At 38.6% G+C, this 15573-nt stretch overlaps 1 protein-coding gene across 1 annotated transcript in view; it reads right to left on the reverse strand.

Annotated features, from left to right (window-relative positions):
• Window positions 1-15573, reverse strand: part of LOC146709706 (voltage-dependent calcium channel subunit alpha-2/delta-3-like) — a 34800-nt gene that overhangs the window by 2151 nt on the left and 17076 nt on the right. The window contains exons 12-36 of the mRNA XM_085456782.1: window positions 15051-15164; window positions 13969-14047; window positions 11233-11366; window positions 10791-10808; window positions 9187-9258; window positions 8349-8429; window positions 8190-8264; window positions 7177-7260; window positions 6818-6889; window positions 6658-6719; window positions 6500-6567; window positions 6130-6175; window positions 5921-6018; window positions 5674-5767; window positions 4222-4317; window positions 3983-4104; window positions 3344-3421; window positions 3198-3259; window positions 3063-3107; window positions 2910-2972; window positions 2212-2282; window positions 796-871; window positions 503-543; window positions 345-400; window positions 72-189 (exon numbers count right to left, since the gene is read on the reverse strand). Coding sequence (XP_085312908.1) covers window positions 72-189; window positions 345-400; window positions 503-543; window positions 796-871; window positions 2212-2282; window positions 2910-2972; window positions 3063-3107; window positions 3198-3259; window positions 3344-3421; window positions 3983-4104; window positions 4222-4317; window positions 5674-5767; window positions 5921-6018; window positions 6130-6175; window positions 6500-6567; window positions 6658-6719; window positions 6818-6889; window positions 7177-7260; window positions 8190-8264; window positions 8349-8429; window positions 9187-9258; window positions 10791-10808; window positions 11233-11366; window positions 13969-14047; window positions 15051-15164 — 1925 coding nt within the window. The remainder of the gene's footprint in view (window positions 1-71; window positions 190-344; window positions 401-502; window positions 544-795; window positions 872-2211; window positions 2283-2909; window positions 2973-3062; window positions 3108-3197; window positions 3260-3343; window positions 3422-3982; window positions 4105-4221; window positions 4318-5673; window positions 5768-5920; window positions 6019-6129; window positions 6176-6499; window positions 6568-6657; window positions 6720-6817; window positions 6890-7176; window positions 7261-8189; window positions 8265-8348; window positions 8430-9186; window positions 9259-10790; window positions 10809-11232; window positions 11367-13968; window positions 14048-15050; window positions 15165-15573) is intronic.

A 15573-nucleotide genomic window follows, 5' to 3' on the forward strand; every position in this document is an offset into this window, starting at 1 on the left:
TGGTTAAATATAATCAAATGATACTATTAGATTATTATTTCATGATTAATAGACAGTTCACTTTGCAGCACCTGATGCAGCCGTCGCACTCAATGTTTCCGGTTGTTTCTTTGATGGTGCGTTCAGACACAAATGCAGGGTATTCTGTATCACATGGTACCATCATGGTTTTACCCCGAGATCTCTGAGCTGAACGTGAAACAGAGCAGGTTTAACTGAAACACAGAGGCTTTACAAAATCAGCATTAAGCAGAAGAGGTTTTCTTTCTGCCGCTCATACTTTCCAAATATTCTCCCTCTCTCAGATCTCAAATGCCTATAAATCATCACGAAGTTACGGTTACCTTTAACTGAGAGATCAATATTCCACCAGCTGTACAGGTTAAATTCTAGCAGGAAACTAAGAGAAAAGCAGAAACATAAAACATAATCAGTGTTTGTGATGAAAGTTATGAGAATAGAGTAAACCATACTAAACAAATATTTTATCAAAAATTCTTACATGACAAGTTCAGTCAGAAGCCATTTAACTACAGAAAATGGCTAAAAGACAAAGAAAAGATAAGGTCAGCTTTTTTATTTGCTTTGTTTTGTATTGATTGTTGTAAATGCTGTAGTTCATTTTCCACTTGTTCAACATGCATCAGCCACATGCAAATGATAACCACAAACTGAAATATGTTCGATGGCCAGTGGTTTAGTTTGAGGACATATGCAGCTGTAGATGTTGTGAACCACAGATTATAAATATCCTTAGACTTCTCTTCCTCTAAACGCTGTCTGTTGCACACTTACATCTGACAAAGTGCGTGCACTGTCACTGCTCCCAGCATACTCTCTGCAAAGGGCCTGGTAGTCATAAAGAGTGATCCTGAAACACACACAGCACAGGGAAGGTCTTAATAAACATCCGATCTCATCATCATCATCATCGGTTATTTATATAGCACTTCGAAAACACGCCTGGTAGACCAAAGTGCTGTACAATAAAAATATAAATATAGTAATAAAATAGCAAAAACCAAACATAGCAATACAATTAATAAAAATGTCAGTTACCCACAGAGTTAAAAGCCAGGGAGTAAAAATAGTTTTTTTTTATATGGACTTAAAAACTGGCACTGATGTAGCCTGTCTAATATGAAAAGGAAGAGTTTTTCAAAGCATCGAAGCCGAAATAGAGAGTGCTCAGGCTCCTCTAAGTTTCAGCCGTGACTTAGGGACTGAAAGCAACAGCTGCTCAGCTGACCGAAGTGAACAAATGGGGACATGGGGCTTCAACAAAACAGACAACACAAAAAGTCCAGTTTGAGAGATAAGATTTTAACCACAAAAGTGCAGAACCAGAAATATTTACCACGCTCTGTCGTTATCAGAATGTCATTCATAACTTTTACGAGGGCTGCCTCCATACTGTAAAAGGGCTTACAGCCGGACTGAAAGATTTCACACAATTGAGAGTCATTCAAATAGTCCATCAACTGAGTATAAGCAATCCTTTCCAGGATCTTACTCAGAAAGGGAAGCTTAGAGATGGGTCTAAAATTTGACATGACTGAGCTGTCTAACCCTGTTTTCTTAAGTAAAGGATGTATGACTGCATGCTTAAATTCGTAAGGTACTTGACCAGACAAAATACTAGTATTGTATAGTATACTAGTATGTTCAGAATGTGTGGTCCGATGGTAGGAAATACCTTTTTGAGAAAGCGGGGAGGAACAACATCATTTGGAGAGCCACACGGCTTAGATTTCAACACAGTTTCACTAAAACAGGTAAAACAATTGGTAGAAAAGCAAGAACCATGCATGCCAGATCAGCAGAGGTCTCAACCTAGCAACCTTGTCCACAAAATAATTAAGAAACTTATTGCACATAACCTGAGAAGAGTGCAAAAGAACATAGCCTTCTGTATTAAGTACACAATTTATAGTCTTATAGAATACACGAGGGTTATGCGAGCTGGCAGCAATAAGTTGAGAAAAATAGGAGTGCTTGGCAGCCTTTACTGTTCTCTGATAGACGTTCACAACAGTGAAGGAGAGGAGCCCGTTCGCACAAACAGAGTTCAAAATTGGTGTGGCGTGTTGAAGGGGATAGCTGCTTAAAGTCAAGATGTGCCTTATTCTCATATATAACAACATGCTTTTTAGCCTTTGAGTTTAATTTATTAGGTTAAAGCTCAACCAGTTGTTTAACTGTGTCTCAAACCTTTTGAAGGATCCCATTTGTAGCAGTTTGTTCATAACAGCACCTTCCACCTCTCCAAAGAAAAGCCCTGTCTGAGAGAGAAATTATGTCAAAGCACACCAGAAAGCATGAAAAAAAGGATTTTAATTTGTTTAATTGAGTTTTATTTAAGCAGCATTAAGCATTCACAAAGAAACATGAGATGCAAGCTGGCTTTTTAGGGCATCAGCATGTAAATAGCGTCTACCACAGTGAGGTGGTAACCACTGAGACCTGGTCAGCTAAATGTTGTGTAGCCGGAGCTATTTGTTCTTGGTGTGCAGTTGAAGGTTATGTGAATGCTCTGATGCACACAATGTAGAGCACTTATATTACCAGATGTTACTTAATGTCTTTGGGATTTTCTAAAGTGGTAAATGCATAGTTCACTCTTCCACTTTGATATTTCCTTTTGACACTAATGCATTTCAAGACTCAATGGAAAGCCATTAAAGGAAGAACTGAATGAATAAATATCATAAAGAAAATTTCTATGCCTAAATATGTAATAGAAAAATTTGCTAGTTTTTTAAATTTATATCTAAATTTGTGCTTTTCACAGAAATGTTAACCCTGGACAAAGGAAGGTCAAAATCTAAAAAGATGAGTATTTTATTAAAAAGAAATACATTCTTCAAGCCAAAACTGGTCCTTTGATGTAGTTTAGTTGCACACAGTACCTGAGACTGTTCTTCTGTAACAAGAATAAATCCATTGTTGTCAATGAGATAACAGTTGATGTCCTGTTTGAAATGTGGATATAAAGATCATAGTCATATTTTCTTCTAATACCTTTCAGCACTCCTCAAGTCAGAATAAAGAAGCTCTCTTACCTCATTATCGCAGCTAATGCTACATTTTCCATCCAGAGCTGTACACTGAGCATATAAAGGACAGGTTAGTTTCATGCATAATCATGAGGCTCACTTTTGTATGAAAAACTGTTGTGACACTTGGTGTGTTGTTACCTGTCTGCAGGCAGTCCAGAACTTCTTCTGAAAGTATTCAAGCTTCATTTGGATCCCTACAGCTGAGAGCAAGACCAAGCAAAAGTGAGCTTGGACATAAGTGCAGCTAGAAACTAAAGATATGACAGAATATTCAAAGTCATTACCAGCAACAATTGGAGATTTCCTGTCATCGAGGAGCTGAATTGCTGTGCTGGCCAAAACCACACTTTTATTTTCTAAAGCTGGAGGAGAAAAGGAGATAAATACAGCTCAAGTTATAGTTTCTGTTCACTAGATGGCACCCTTTACCCGGCAACCGCACAATAAACCTAGTAATGGAGTTCAGTCTGGTCTTTTTTGCAGCCAGATGACTATAATAATTCGGAAATGGGTTCTGTGACAGAACATTTCAGGTTATGATGGCAAAGCCTGGCTGGATGCAGTCATTATTAACAGGGGAAAGGGGGGCAAATGTCCCGGAGAAGGAAACTGAGATCTCTACCCTCCAGATAGTAGACAGCACGTGAGCCACATTAACGGCAGGAAAGCTGTGAGGGAGATGAGCATCCCACCAGTAAAAACCACAGTCCATAACAGAGAGAGAGACGTAGAAAGACAAGTTAATGCCTACAGCAACCAAATGAATTTGCAAAATGTACAGTGTGCAATGCTGCATTGAGATGAACTTGTATATTAGAAGATACAGGAAAATTTACCAGCACTGTGGAGATAAATTCATGTTTTGTACATTTTTGTACAGGCTCATAGAGCTGATATTTCACACTCCATAATGTTCTGCATACCTGTGCTGAAGGGGATGGAGTAGACAAATGTGCCGGGAACCTGCTCTGCTGCTCTCTTGTACCACAGAGGGAAGTGATCAGCATTAAACACACCCTCCTTGTCCTCTGCTGTCAGGAAATCTCTGAGGAAGCATGCAGAGTGAAACTGAGGTGAAGAGCAAAGGATTAGATTCATCAAGTACAATCACAGCCTCACCTCACGCTGAATGGTTAGAGAAATGTTGAGCGGTGGCACTCACCTGTTGGAGAGCTGATCAACGGGTACAAACAGGTTGGTTCTCGAAAGACCCGTACGTGTTCCCAGAAAAGCAATCTCCACTCCTTTGTCTGAGTTTCTGTTGATCGATTTTAAAGCAGTGAGTGCATGCCACAAAAATATACCTGCGCTTTGATTTTACACACTTTCCCTGAACATTTGTGACTGATTTAATGCAGCATGTAATTTAAATTTCTCTTTGAACACAGTATTTGACAAACTGGGTATTTTTACATAAGAGTTAACTTAACACGGATGTTCTTATTAAGTTCATACTTGATTGCTTTTTAGTTATCCATGTAATTATTCACATATGACTTCTGATGCACTTAGTTTGATATTTTATTGGCAAAATTATTTATTTGTGACAAAAAATATTCAGCAGCTTTATCAAAAGGAAATTATCATCAGTTGCAAACATGCATACACATCTTACACATTATTCCAGAATTCAAAGTGTTGCATCATATCCTGTAACAGTGTAATAGTTGATGAAGAATTAGCTTCAGCTATATCAGCCAAAAACTGAATTATACAGATGTATTAATTTGAGTCTTACAAGGCATATCTTTTTAAGGTATGTATAATTTGAACAAAAGATGTTATTTAGAATTAAATAATTTCATAATGTGTCAGAGATTTATAAATACTAGTAATAATTAACTTCATATTTGGGTAAATGCTTCTAAAGTATTAAAGTGATCAAACCTCAGCTACATCGAAGCACCTCTGTGCATATGGCACTAACACAAACAGCACTTCTGACTTTGCTGGTAAAAGATGGCGACTGGATAATTGCTGCACTCCTACTTGCAACATGGAAAGTTTTGCAATCCATCGTATCAGCATAGTCAATTAAAACTTAATTTAGCGTCGTGTACACATGCCACCAGATGGCTGTTTTTAACTCCCTGAGGCAACCACAAATTTTCTTAAATGCACAGTAATATATACCCCTGTGACTGCTTAAATGAACACTAAAATCAAATAAATCATATTGTTTTATAATTTAAAAAAAAAAGAAACATATTGCATATCATATTTTTGAGGTTTGGGGGGGCTTTTTTTTAACTTCTACAATCTAATCTTATTTTAATGTTCTTTTATTCAACATGTGTGTTGAGCATAATCTTTATGTGTTTAAATGTATTCAATTATGTGGAATGCAATGTTTTTTTAATCTATGTTTTTAAAAGCAGACCCCAGGAAGACAATCTGTGCCTTCCTAATAAATAAACAAAACAAAAGATGTCAGTATTTACCCAGCAAACCTGCTGGGCTTCTGTAGGAACCCTTCACCCTTCATTTACAGTGACATTTAAGAGTGCAAATGAATTACAAGCAATCTTGTGATAGTTTGGTATATAATGATAATCATATTATTAATGCTTTATTCACAACTATATCTCAGGAATAGGTACCTAAAGTTTCTTACTCTGACTTGTTGAGAGCCAATCCAGTCCAATAGGCCTCGAGCGGAGCAGTGACCACAGCATCAAATAAAACCTCCTGGATCAGCTCTCTGTCACCTGTAACATCAGAGGATAACATGGGTCTGATTAACTGTATATCCATCTCATTCAACATGTTTTTGTCTTGATCACACTTGATAGGATAATTACATTTCAGAAATTATAGGCTGCTTGTACTATGACTTGCTTATGTGTCACTTTATGTCTTACATTTGAGGTGCGGTCTGCGGCCCGTCATGAAGAGTTTAATAGCTTGAATCTGGGTCAGGTGACGATGTTCATGCTCCTCCTCTATGTTGCAGTAGGTCCTGCATCCAAAAGAGCCACACTGTCAGACCACAGGCCTCAGGATCCCTGGTGATCACAAAGGGGTAACCTACATAACGCATGAATGCCCACTCCCATAACCCCTGTGTTACCATTCGTCTGCCAGGGCGACATCTGGCTGTTCCAGATCACGGAGCCCTGAAAAACACAAGTCAGTAACGCTTCAGCAATGCCGATCTGCAATGACTGAAACACAGAGTAAATTTACATGTGCAAGGATTTTTATCATTAGAGAAATTTGGTTATGTGTTCCTGATGTAAACGTCTTACTTTGTTGTGTTGGTACAAAAACTCATGTATAAATGGATATAAATAACCAGGTTTTATATATTTCCTGTAAATGCCACATTCTCAGGATACTCACTACAGGATACTAACCAAGTAAGATCTTCCTCACAAGCCATTTCTTCATGTATTTGTGAAGTATTCAGACTTAAAAGTGTAAATCAAAGAGTGGAGTACCTGCTTCGAGCGACACATTTCCTCTGAAGAAGTACTTTCCGTGACCTCTTGAGAGAGCTACTCCGACACTAGAGGCACGCACCGAGAAGAACATTAGCCTGAGTCAGTCAACGTTTGAGTAGAAGTGAGACATGAATGTAATAAAACTTTTCTTCCACCTGAATGGAGTTCCTTTGATGTCAGTGTAGTAATAGTCATTGTGCATCTTTAGCACACGCCTCTGAAAGAATAACAGATTCATTCCCTCAGTTCAGAGACAACAAAGAGAACATTCTCATTTGTTATGGAGACACTAAGCGTCTTTATCTGCAGCCTCACCCCTCTATCCACAGTCTTCTTCACCTCCATAGAGAAGGTCCCTGTCCTCCTGTTCACCATAGCATTGCGTAACTAGAAGATAAAGCAGAGAGGGCAAGGCTGGGTCACTGATCATACTACCAGCCGGATTTCAATGCAATTGCACTGTGTTGCAGAAAACTGAGCAATCCCACCATGGCAATTCGTATGCTAATTTGATCTAATAGAAGCCTTTGCCATTACCGAACAAAGTAATAAATGTGTAATTACAGTGTGTAATGAAGTCACTGATTTGCTTAATATTGCAGATCCAAACACATTTAGTGGTTCATATTCTACTAAACATAAAGGCTTAAAACGATATGAATTTTGGCACATACTATGCCATCTTTGTCTTCCCATTCCACCTCCGAGAGATCCACACTGCTGTAGTTGGGCTTCCTCCTCTTCTGACCCTCCTGATACTGCATAGAGGAACACAGCATGCACAACTTAGTGACCTTTTTAGTGTAATATTATTTTATTTGAACTAATAGCTTAACTTAGGTTCAAACATGTCATCTTATCTAGCCTTATTCATCTGTTAAACATACACATAAGACATAATTTTCAAATGCATGAGCCAGATATTAAGGAAATAGATCAATTTAGAAATCATTATTTTTCACTGTAATCTGTCTTTCATGTTGCACTTTCAGAATTAAGACCTACTCTTATTTATCAAGTGCAGTTATTGAGGTTTTGCTGAGTAATTATTTAACAAATCGACTGTGAAATGAACACTGTCAGGTAAATTAAAAATAATTAATATGATTGATAGAAAATCCACGCTCAAACAACTCTACATCGATGCATTAAACTTTAACATGTCAAACTTTGCTACTGAATGTAGTCCCGATCCACATGAAACAACAAGTCAATGACTACGACCACAGCACAGTTTTAGCCACAAAGAGACACAAAGAACCAACACAGACCAACACACACACGCACACACAGTTGCACAGAGAGGAATAGCACTAACACTGGCACACACAGATCCACTAGCACAGCCATAGCTCCCGAGGAACCAACGGTGCCAGGGCGAGCGGCTGTGATCTCTGCCAGCGAGTGTTAAGTTACCTCTGGGAAATCTCAGGCCAGCCAGCCCTATGAATGGCCTTTATCCCTGCATGCATACATCAAAGGAAAAGGTGGGGATTACAGACTATACGAGCCCATGTAGCCTCCTAACCAGATAACACATTTGTCTCTGCGTACCCTCGTGGGAGGTTCATATTTTTGGTTATGCATACAATAGCATGGACAAAAGAAAAAAAGGAAAAATAGGGTCAAGTCAGGGAATGCTGTGAGAATGTTCAGGTGTAAAAATAATGCTAAGAAAGTGAGTTACCAAAGGCCTGAGGTCCGGATGTATCAGGATGTAGCCATTGTTTGTGATGGCAAATACATATCCATGGATCCCTAACTAGAGACAGAAAATGAGATACTTAAGGCAGAATGAAAATATGCATATGAATACATTAATCTAGCCCAAGACAGCTGATTGTACCATATGTTTGGGGATGAGCTTCATCAGCTCCTGCAGAGGGATGTCTGTTCCTACCACCCCCAACAGAATACCCTGGTTCTTCTGCATGAAAAGATTCAAAACACATACACAACTTTAGATAAAAACGGCGTTTAATATTCAGTCACCCAGCAGTGGGAGGATATCATTGCTCTAGTAAAAGGTGTTTAAAGTATGAAAAAGTAAGTTTAGTCTTTGCTTTGCATAATTTAAATGAAAGAGAAGGGGCATTTCACCTTGTCAGTTTGGTAATTCAGTCCACCAGGGGTGTTTTTAAGGTATATGCAGAAGATAAAGTCAGAAAGAAAAATACTAAGGTCTGGTGCTCGCACTCTGATTTCAATTTCTCTTTATTGTTCATTTTTTTCAAAAGTTTAGATACAAAAGTGTCTTTTTGTCAGAATTTTTACACCAAAGAAGCCATAGTTTGACAAATTTCTTGTATTCATATAGATTTAAAGTGGACCTATTATGTTCATCAGCCCTACATTTATATGCCTGAAACCAATTAGAATAGCTTTTTCAAAATTTCCATATTAAAAACAATCTTTAGTTATCAATACCAGAGCTTTACAAAGCCTATAAGTTTATCCATGACCCTAAAACAAGCAGTTTGAGCACCCCTTGATCATTTTTAAAACAACTTTCTTCTGACTGGCTGTTCTTTAAAAAAGAAGATTTGAACATCAGGGGAGTTTTTGCGCCCACATCCACATATAGTGATTGATCTCACCCACAGAGACGCGACACACAGCCGTTATGTGAAATTTAATCATCAAAACACCTAGTAACTAGCTAATAAATGCTATAATTGACTCACAGTTTCATTCTTTGTGCTGAAGACAGGCATGGCCACTGTAGTTGTCAAAGTTGGGCCCGATTTGTCGTTCAACTGAAAAAAAAAAAGACACAGAAAAAAGCAAAAGAGGACTTTATTATTTATAATAATAAAGCAAGGGAAGAAAAATTGTATTGAAAAAAACACTCTCTCCCCTAGATAGGCTCTGATAATCAAACATAATTAAAATAACTTTTCGTTTTTTAATTAAAAGCTCTGAAACTGACAGGAGCCAACAATGCATTCATCCACAGAACATAAAACTTTCATTAAACTTTCTTCACCATCACATTTGATACATTTTAAGACAAGTTACATACAAAGCATGCTGCCTATGTTTATGTTGACACATTTTGTTTATCATCAGTACCTAAAGTCCTGCAAAATTATATTAATGATATAGATTATGTAAAAACAATAAATCTGAACCACCCAATAAAGTAGTTAATTGGTAATAACGATACAGCCTAAGTTACATATAAGTGTGTTATTAATGTATTTATTAAATGTGTAAAAATTGATCCCATAACACAAGACTGATGTGAAAGGCAGGGGCGGAATTTATTCCCTTCACATAATATATAACTGTAGCATCCAAACGGTCCTGAAGAATTACATGTAAAATGAACTGAGACTGGTTAAAGCCTTTAACTTGTCAGACCTGAACCATGTGCGGCTCATGTGCTCAGGAGGATGAAGGCTGACATCAGCGCATGAGCACCATTAAAATAGGTCTGCCTTTCCCTCACATTGTGAAATGGTACAGCTGAGCATGCCTGTGTCCGTGTTTGTGCATGAGCGTGGTTGATGTTCAGGTTGTGTGTGTGTGTGTGTGTGTGTGTGTGTGTGTGTGTGTGTGTGTGTGTGTGTGTGTGTGTGTGTGCGTGCGTGTATATATGAAGCCAACGAGCTGTGAACTGCTGTGTGTACAAGCTGGCTTGACAAAATGAAGAATGGAGGCTCCTTAAATTCATCACAGCACACAATGGAAGAGAAAACTGGCCTGCTTTAGTCCTTACAACCATACGCACACAGGTACAGCAATGGACACCTCCATCGCTCTCGCTCTCTACCTTCTTTCCTTCTTTCCTTCTTTCTTGGTCTCTCCTCCAGTGTCAGTTTTATTATGGGCTTTAGGAGATAAAGTGCAATGATCCACAGAATGATGAATGGTGTGTCTGAGGCTGAGATACAAGAGCACACACTGCAGAGGACAATCTCCCAACCCTTTCTGTATGTGTGTGTAAATGTATATGTGCGTGTGAGAGGGAGAGTGTGTGTGTTTTAGTGTGTGCATGCTTATTGCCTCCATATTGGAAAGAAAGACAATAAATGCTCCTCTGCTGTTTGTGCCCCTCAGAGCAACCCCCCGACTGAAGCATGATGTCGAAAGGCGAGAAACAATGGGCAGGTATTTAACCTCTCAAGTCACTTCTGCTTCATATAATATGACTTGTACTGGCTGATACTGAATAAAAAAAATTTTTATATCCTGCCCATGATGCCTTTTCTGGTCCTACTTCAGAACCAGATCCACAGCACAAGGCCAGTTCTTGCACAAGAAAACGAAAACTTTGCTGACGTACCTTGTGGGCCAGGGAAAGCTGATGGGGAAGAAGAGATACACAAGGATTGAATCATCAGTGAAATAAAATCTGCATATTCTGCATCGACTTTGTGGACACAGATGCACACTGGGGGGAAAAATCCATGCAGATTAATGAAGCTCATAATGAGGAATCATTCCAGCAGCATGAGGAGTAATGATGAGAGAGCAGACCCACACATGTGAATACTCATTGTACAGTACAAGAGATGGACAACACAGCATGAAAACCTCATATCATGTAGAACAGCAACAGGATACAGCATTTAAATGTCTCTGAAACAGACAGTTCGACAAATCTGTTGCTTTATTTCTGATGCTCAGGTATTTTATGAACAACGCTTTCACACCAGAAAACTATTGTATACTTGAATAATGAACCAGTAATATTAATTAATGTACAATACTTAAGATATACTTACAGCACTGTCCACGTAAGCCTCAGTCCACACTGTGTCGTGCTCATGATCGATAACCTTTGGGCGGCTCATGACATGAAGATATCTCATGACGTTCTCCTGAACATCAGCTAAGGTTGAGATCTGACTAAAATATCCTGCAATGACACACACACACACACACACACACACACACACACACACACACACACACATTAACCCACAATCACAGCAAACACACTTCTGCAAGAGGAAGGATGTGATCCATAAACTCATTAAAGAACAGCCCAACATGTGGAGTATTTAACACATCAAACGCAAAATTTACATCTAGTGGTTGGAACAACAGTTCCTTTACTGAGGTAAAGTTAAAAAAAAAATACAAGTGAAAATTCCAAGTTCGCCAAACGCATCAATGAACAATCATTCATAAAATGGATCTACAGGAATTTTCATCTTAAGTACAGACAACACGATGTAGAAAATCACAGCTTACTAAGCGGAGCATCTATGTGTAAACTATGCCGTTAGGGAGGGTCCTTCACACTCCCGTATCTAATGTATTCATATGTGTTATTCTTTTAAACTTAATTATTAACATTTTGCATAAGTGCATTAGAGACTTCCTGGTGCTTTTTTTAATCAACTATCATGACCATAGTATTAAATTCCTGCTTATTACACAGAAACCACCACAGGTGTTTCCTGGTAGTCATTACTATTCTTTAAGTGTGTTTTAAAAGTCTATTACCTGGCTATTAATATGTTATTAAGTAGAAACAAGCTGGTTTGCATTTTACAGCTATGTTTTCTGCTTATTATGCAGAAACTACCCAAGATATTTCCAGGTAATAGCCTCACAAACACACAAGTTTGCTTTAATGGGATATTCGTATGTTATTAAATAGAAACAGGCAGTTTTGCATTTTGCAGCTCTGTTTCCTGCTTATTACACAGAAACTACCCTGGCTAATTGAGTGGTTATAACTTAGAAATGACCACCTTATCTCTTTCTTGTTACCCTACAATTACCACTTTATCACAGAGCTATATGTCCACATTGTTACCCCAGTTTTGGGGCCCTTATTATCCTGTTACATAAATTTCAGAGTACTATTACTCAACTCTAACCACTGTTGCTACCATGCTGGTACTTGGATATTATGTAGTTATTACTTTAGTAATTGCATAGTAATAACTTAGAAATTACTATATTATTACGCTCTTGTTTCCGCTTTGTTACCCTACTATTTCCCCTTTATTACCGAGCTGTGATAGAAAGTGGTACCGAGTTTCCTGATGGTTATGTGGGAGTGTTTGAGTTATATGTGCGTCCAAGCCTGAGATAAACTTTGCAGTTTTTCCCTCTGCCCCACTTCATTCACTGCAGCAGCAACACATTCCTCCCACACAGCGTGTTTGGCTTTGTTTGTCAACCCTTTACCATTCGTTTAATTTCTAACAATTTAGCCCTACTCTTTTAGTGTGAGGCTAAATCCAACCTTTGCTAACATGATCTAGGTAAGAGGAGAGATAAGTTTAAAAGATATTACAGATCGCTGGTGTGTAAACTCCTCAGCATCCTTAGACAAATCAAATGTAAGGACACCACTGGGGATGGTCTTCAGTCTAAGTCCATTTATGAATGCAAAAAATAATATTTTAAATTTAAACTTTACATTAAAACTTTTTAAACTATTATATGTTTTTGCATGTTTTTATTCACACAATTAATAAATTCTATTAGATTTATTAAGGTGATGTGGTGCACTAAAAAAAAAGAATTCTGAATCCTAAAGCTAATACAATTTCAACATGCTGCACATTTAAATCAGCTCACAATACCCACCGTGTGTAGTTTTTAATGACTTAACAACCCAACATATATCCATCAATCCATCCATTATTTCAATAGCTACTTATAAAATTCAGGGTCATGGGGAGGCTGAACCCAGCTGTCACATTTCAACATTTCCAGGAAAAATGACCCAGCTTTGAACTCACTGTCTTCACTGATGTCAACAGAAATGTCAGCAAAGTATAAGATTGCACAAAACAGTATCTCTCAAATATTTTGTGTATATATTCCATGTTATTTGACTATTATTGGTGTGTTTTAAAACTTCTACTGATTATATTAAAATTAAGTCTAAAATAGCTTTTAATTCAAATATGGTTCCAAACCAAAAGAAAGTACCTCAAAACTGTGTTAAAGTACACTACTGCCCTCCTGCTGATGTCTCTGCTGGATTGCACAGAGCCAGTGATTCTGTTTAAACTGAGTGTCACCTCCTGCTGTTGCTGACAATGTTTTATATCAGACATGTTGGGTTATAACGCAGCAGTGGCCTGTATGGGAAGGAGGTTTGTGGCTTGTCATTCCACAATCCCTCTGTGATCTGTTTTCCTGGCTGTGACTTTCCCTTCCAGAGGGCACTCATCTGGAGCGTTGACGCGAGGGAGCCATCAGTAGTGAGCAGCCAAGAGGAAGACACTGACAGGAAGAGGGATTAGAGCAAATTGACCTCTGACCCTCCCGAGTGCCACTTCATTGCCTCTTGGCAGAAAGAGTCTGAGCAAGCACATGCATATGCGTGCACACACACACAAAACACACAAAGCTACACATACATGTCCAAACCACACAGACCCCAAAAATCCTTAATCTATCATATTATTGCACACAAGCGCAGCATCAGACCCTGTTTGACACTCTGATACGAAGCTGTCTTGGAAAGTGTTTATCAAAAGGTCTCCAACCTTTGTTGGCACAAGCCATCCATTTAAGGTTATCAGCAAATGCAGACTCTCGTCCAATCAGGTAAGGGAATAACCGGACCTGTTTAAAGGACACATAGATGACAAGAGTTTTTGAGAAAGAAGGATTAAAAAACATGCAAAGTGATGTATCTCCTCAGTGCTTCATCTTCCTGTCCTGATTCTATCTGGTTCTGGAGAAGGAGGAAGCTATATGTTCTTTTAAATTCTCAGGAGGAAAGTGTGTCTTTGCACTTTTCTTTTTTAGGCCAATCCTTTTTAGTTTATTTTAATTTTTTCATCTTTTTTTGAGTTTATGTATTCAAATTAAATTAATTTTCCTTTGTTATTGTTTGGGCATGGGGGCATGTACAACTGTCCTTCTGAAGAACGCTGCGTGACACTTTGCCAGACCTGTACGGCTCATTGGCTCCAGATGCTTTGCTAAGCAGAAAGCATATAGAAAACACTGAAAAGCTGCCATATAGCAGCCCTCAGGGTGTATTTGCGGGGTGGGTGGGTAGGATGAAGGGGGGGTGCCCTGCCAAACACTGCCCGGTGCTCTGCCAAAAGCCCCACACATATGCTTCACAGGACTGAACAAAAGCCCTTTAGCTGTTGTTTTTATGGCTCTGTGAGCTGCACAGCAGTTCATTTCATTTTAACTGCATTTAGGTCTTACTGAGAAAGACCAACAAAAGATTTTAAACCCAGTATTGAATCCACGAAGAAGTGTGGGGAGAGCACAGCAGAGGGGTAAGAGTCCTTTGAGCCTGAGCTGCTTGTACATGCAGTGCCCTTGAAAATAATAAATTTCCCATGCTTTATTCCCTGAGCTGTAATTCATCAACACACTGAAAAACATCATATTGACAACGATTTTTACACGAGTGATAATGAATTAAGAAACCAATTCCTCAAAACATCAGACCGGAGCTCCGGCTGGGATAATGTAAAATGTACATTTGATGCAAGAAAACTGCAGTGCAAGCAAAAAACTGTGATGCTTACAATTTAAAATTAGACAGAAAAGACAGTGTGATGGAGACGAATAGAAGGAGAGAGAGACAGCGGTTAAGACTCACTTTTCTTTCTGGCCAGTTGTATTTTTCAAAAACATCGTCATACATCTCAGTTGCCCCATCAGTGACGAGCATTATGGCCTGACTGCACACGCTGCCACGACCAGTCTGATTGAACTAAAGTACAAGGGGGGAAATGCATGAGAGTAACATAGCATAACAGAAAAATCAAACAATATCTATGATGTTATTTACACATGAAATAAATAGAACTAGCATTATGTTGAAGTAAATAAACCTGAAAAATGTGGCACACTTGACTCAGATGCAAGAAGATGCAGTGCAGTAATTAAGTGGCTTATTGACTTGTAGCAGTGTAAATGTGAAGAACCACAGGAGTGTGAAGAGACAAGATCACAGGACAAATCCTGCTGAGCACACCTGTTCTTAACATATAATATGCATCTTTTCATTTCTGTTGTCATTGGAGGACAACAAACAGAGACTGTGGCTGTATGTGTGAGGTCAGCATGACTCAGTGTCAGGAAAAACAAGGAAAAGGATGAAACCCTTGGCAGGTGCAGGT

The sequence above is a fragment of the Copadichromis virginalis genome, linkage group LG5, assembly GCF_057382275.1.
Source record: "Copadichromis virginalis isolate Kocher_CV1m ecotype Utaka linkage group LG5, C_Virginalis_male_GT1.1, whole genome shotgun sequence".
NCBI lineage: Eukaryota > Metazoa > Chordata > Actinopteri > Cichliformes > Cichlidae > Copadichromis > Copadichromis virginalis.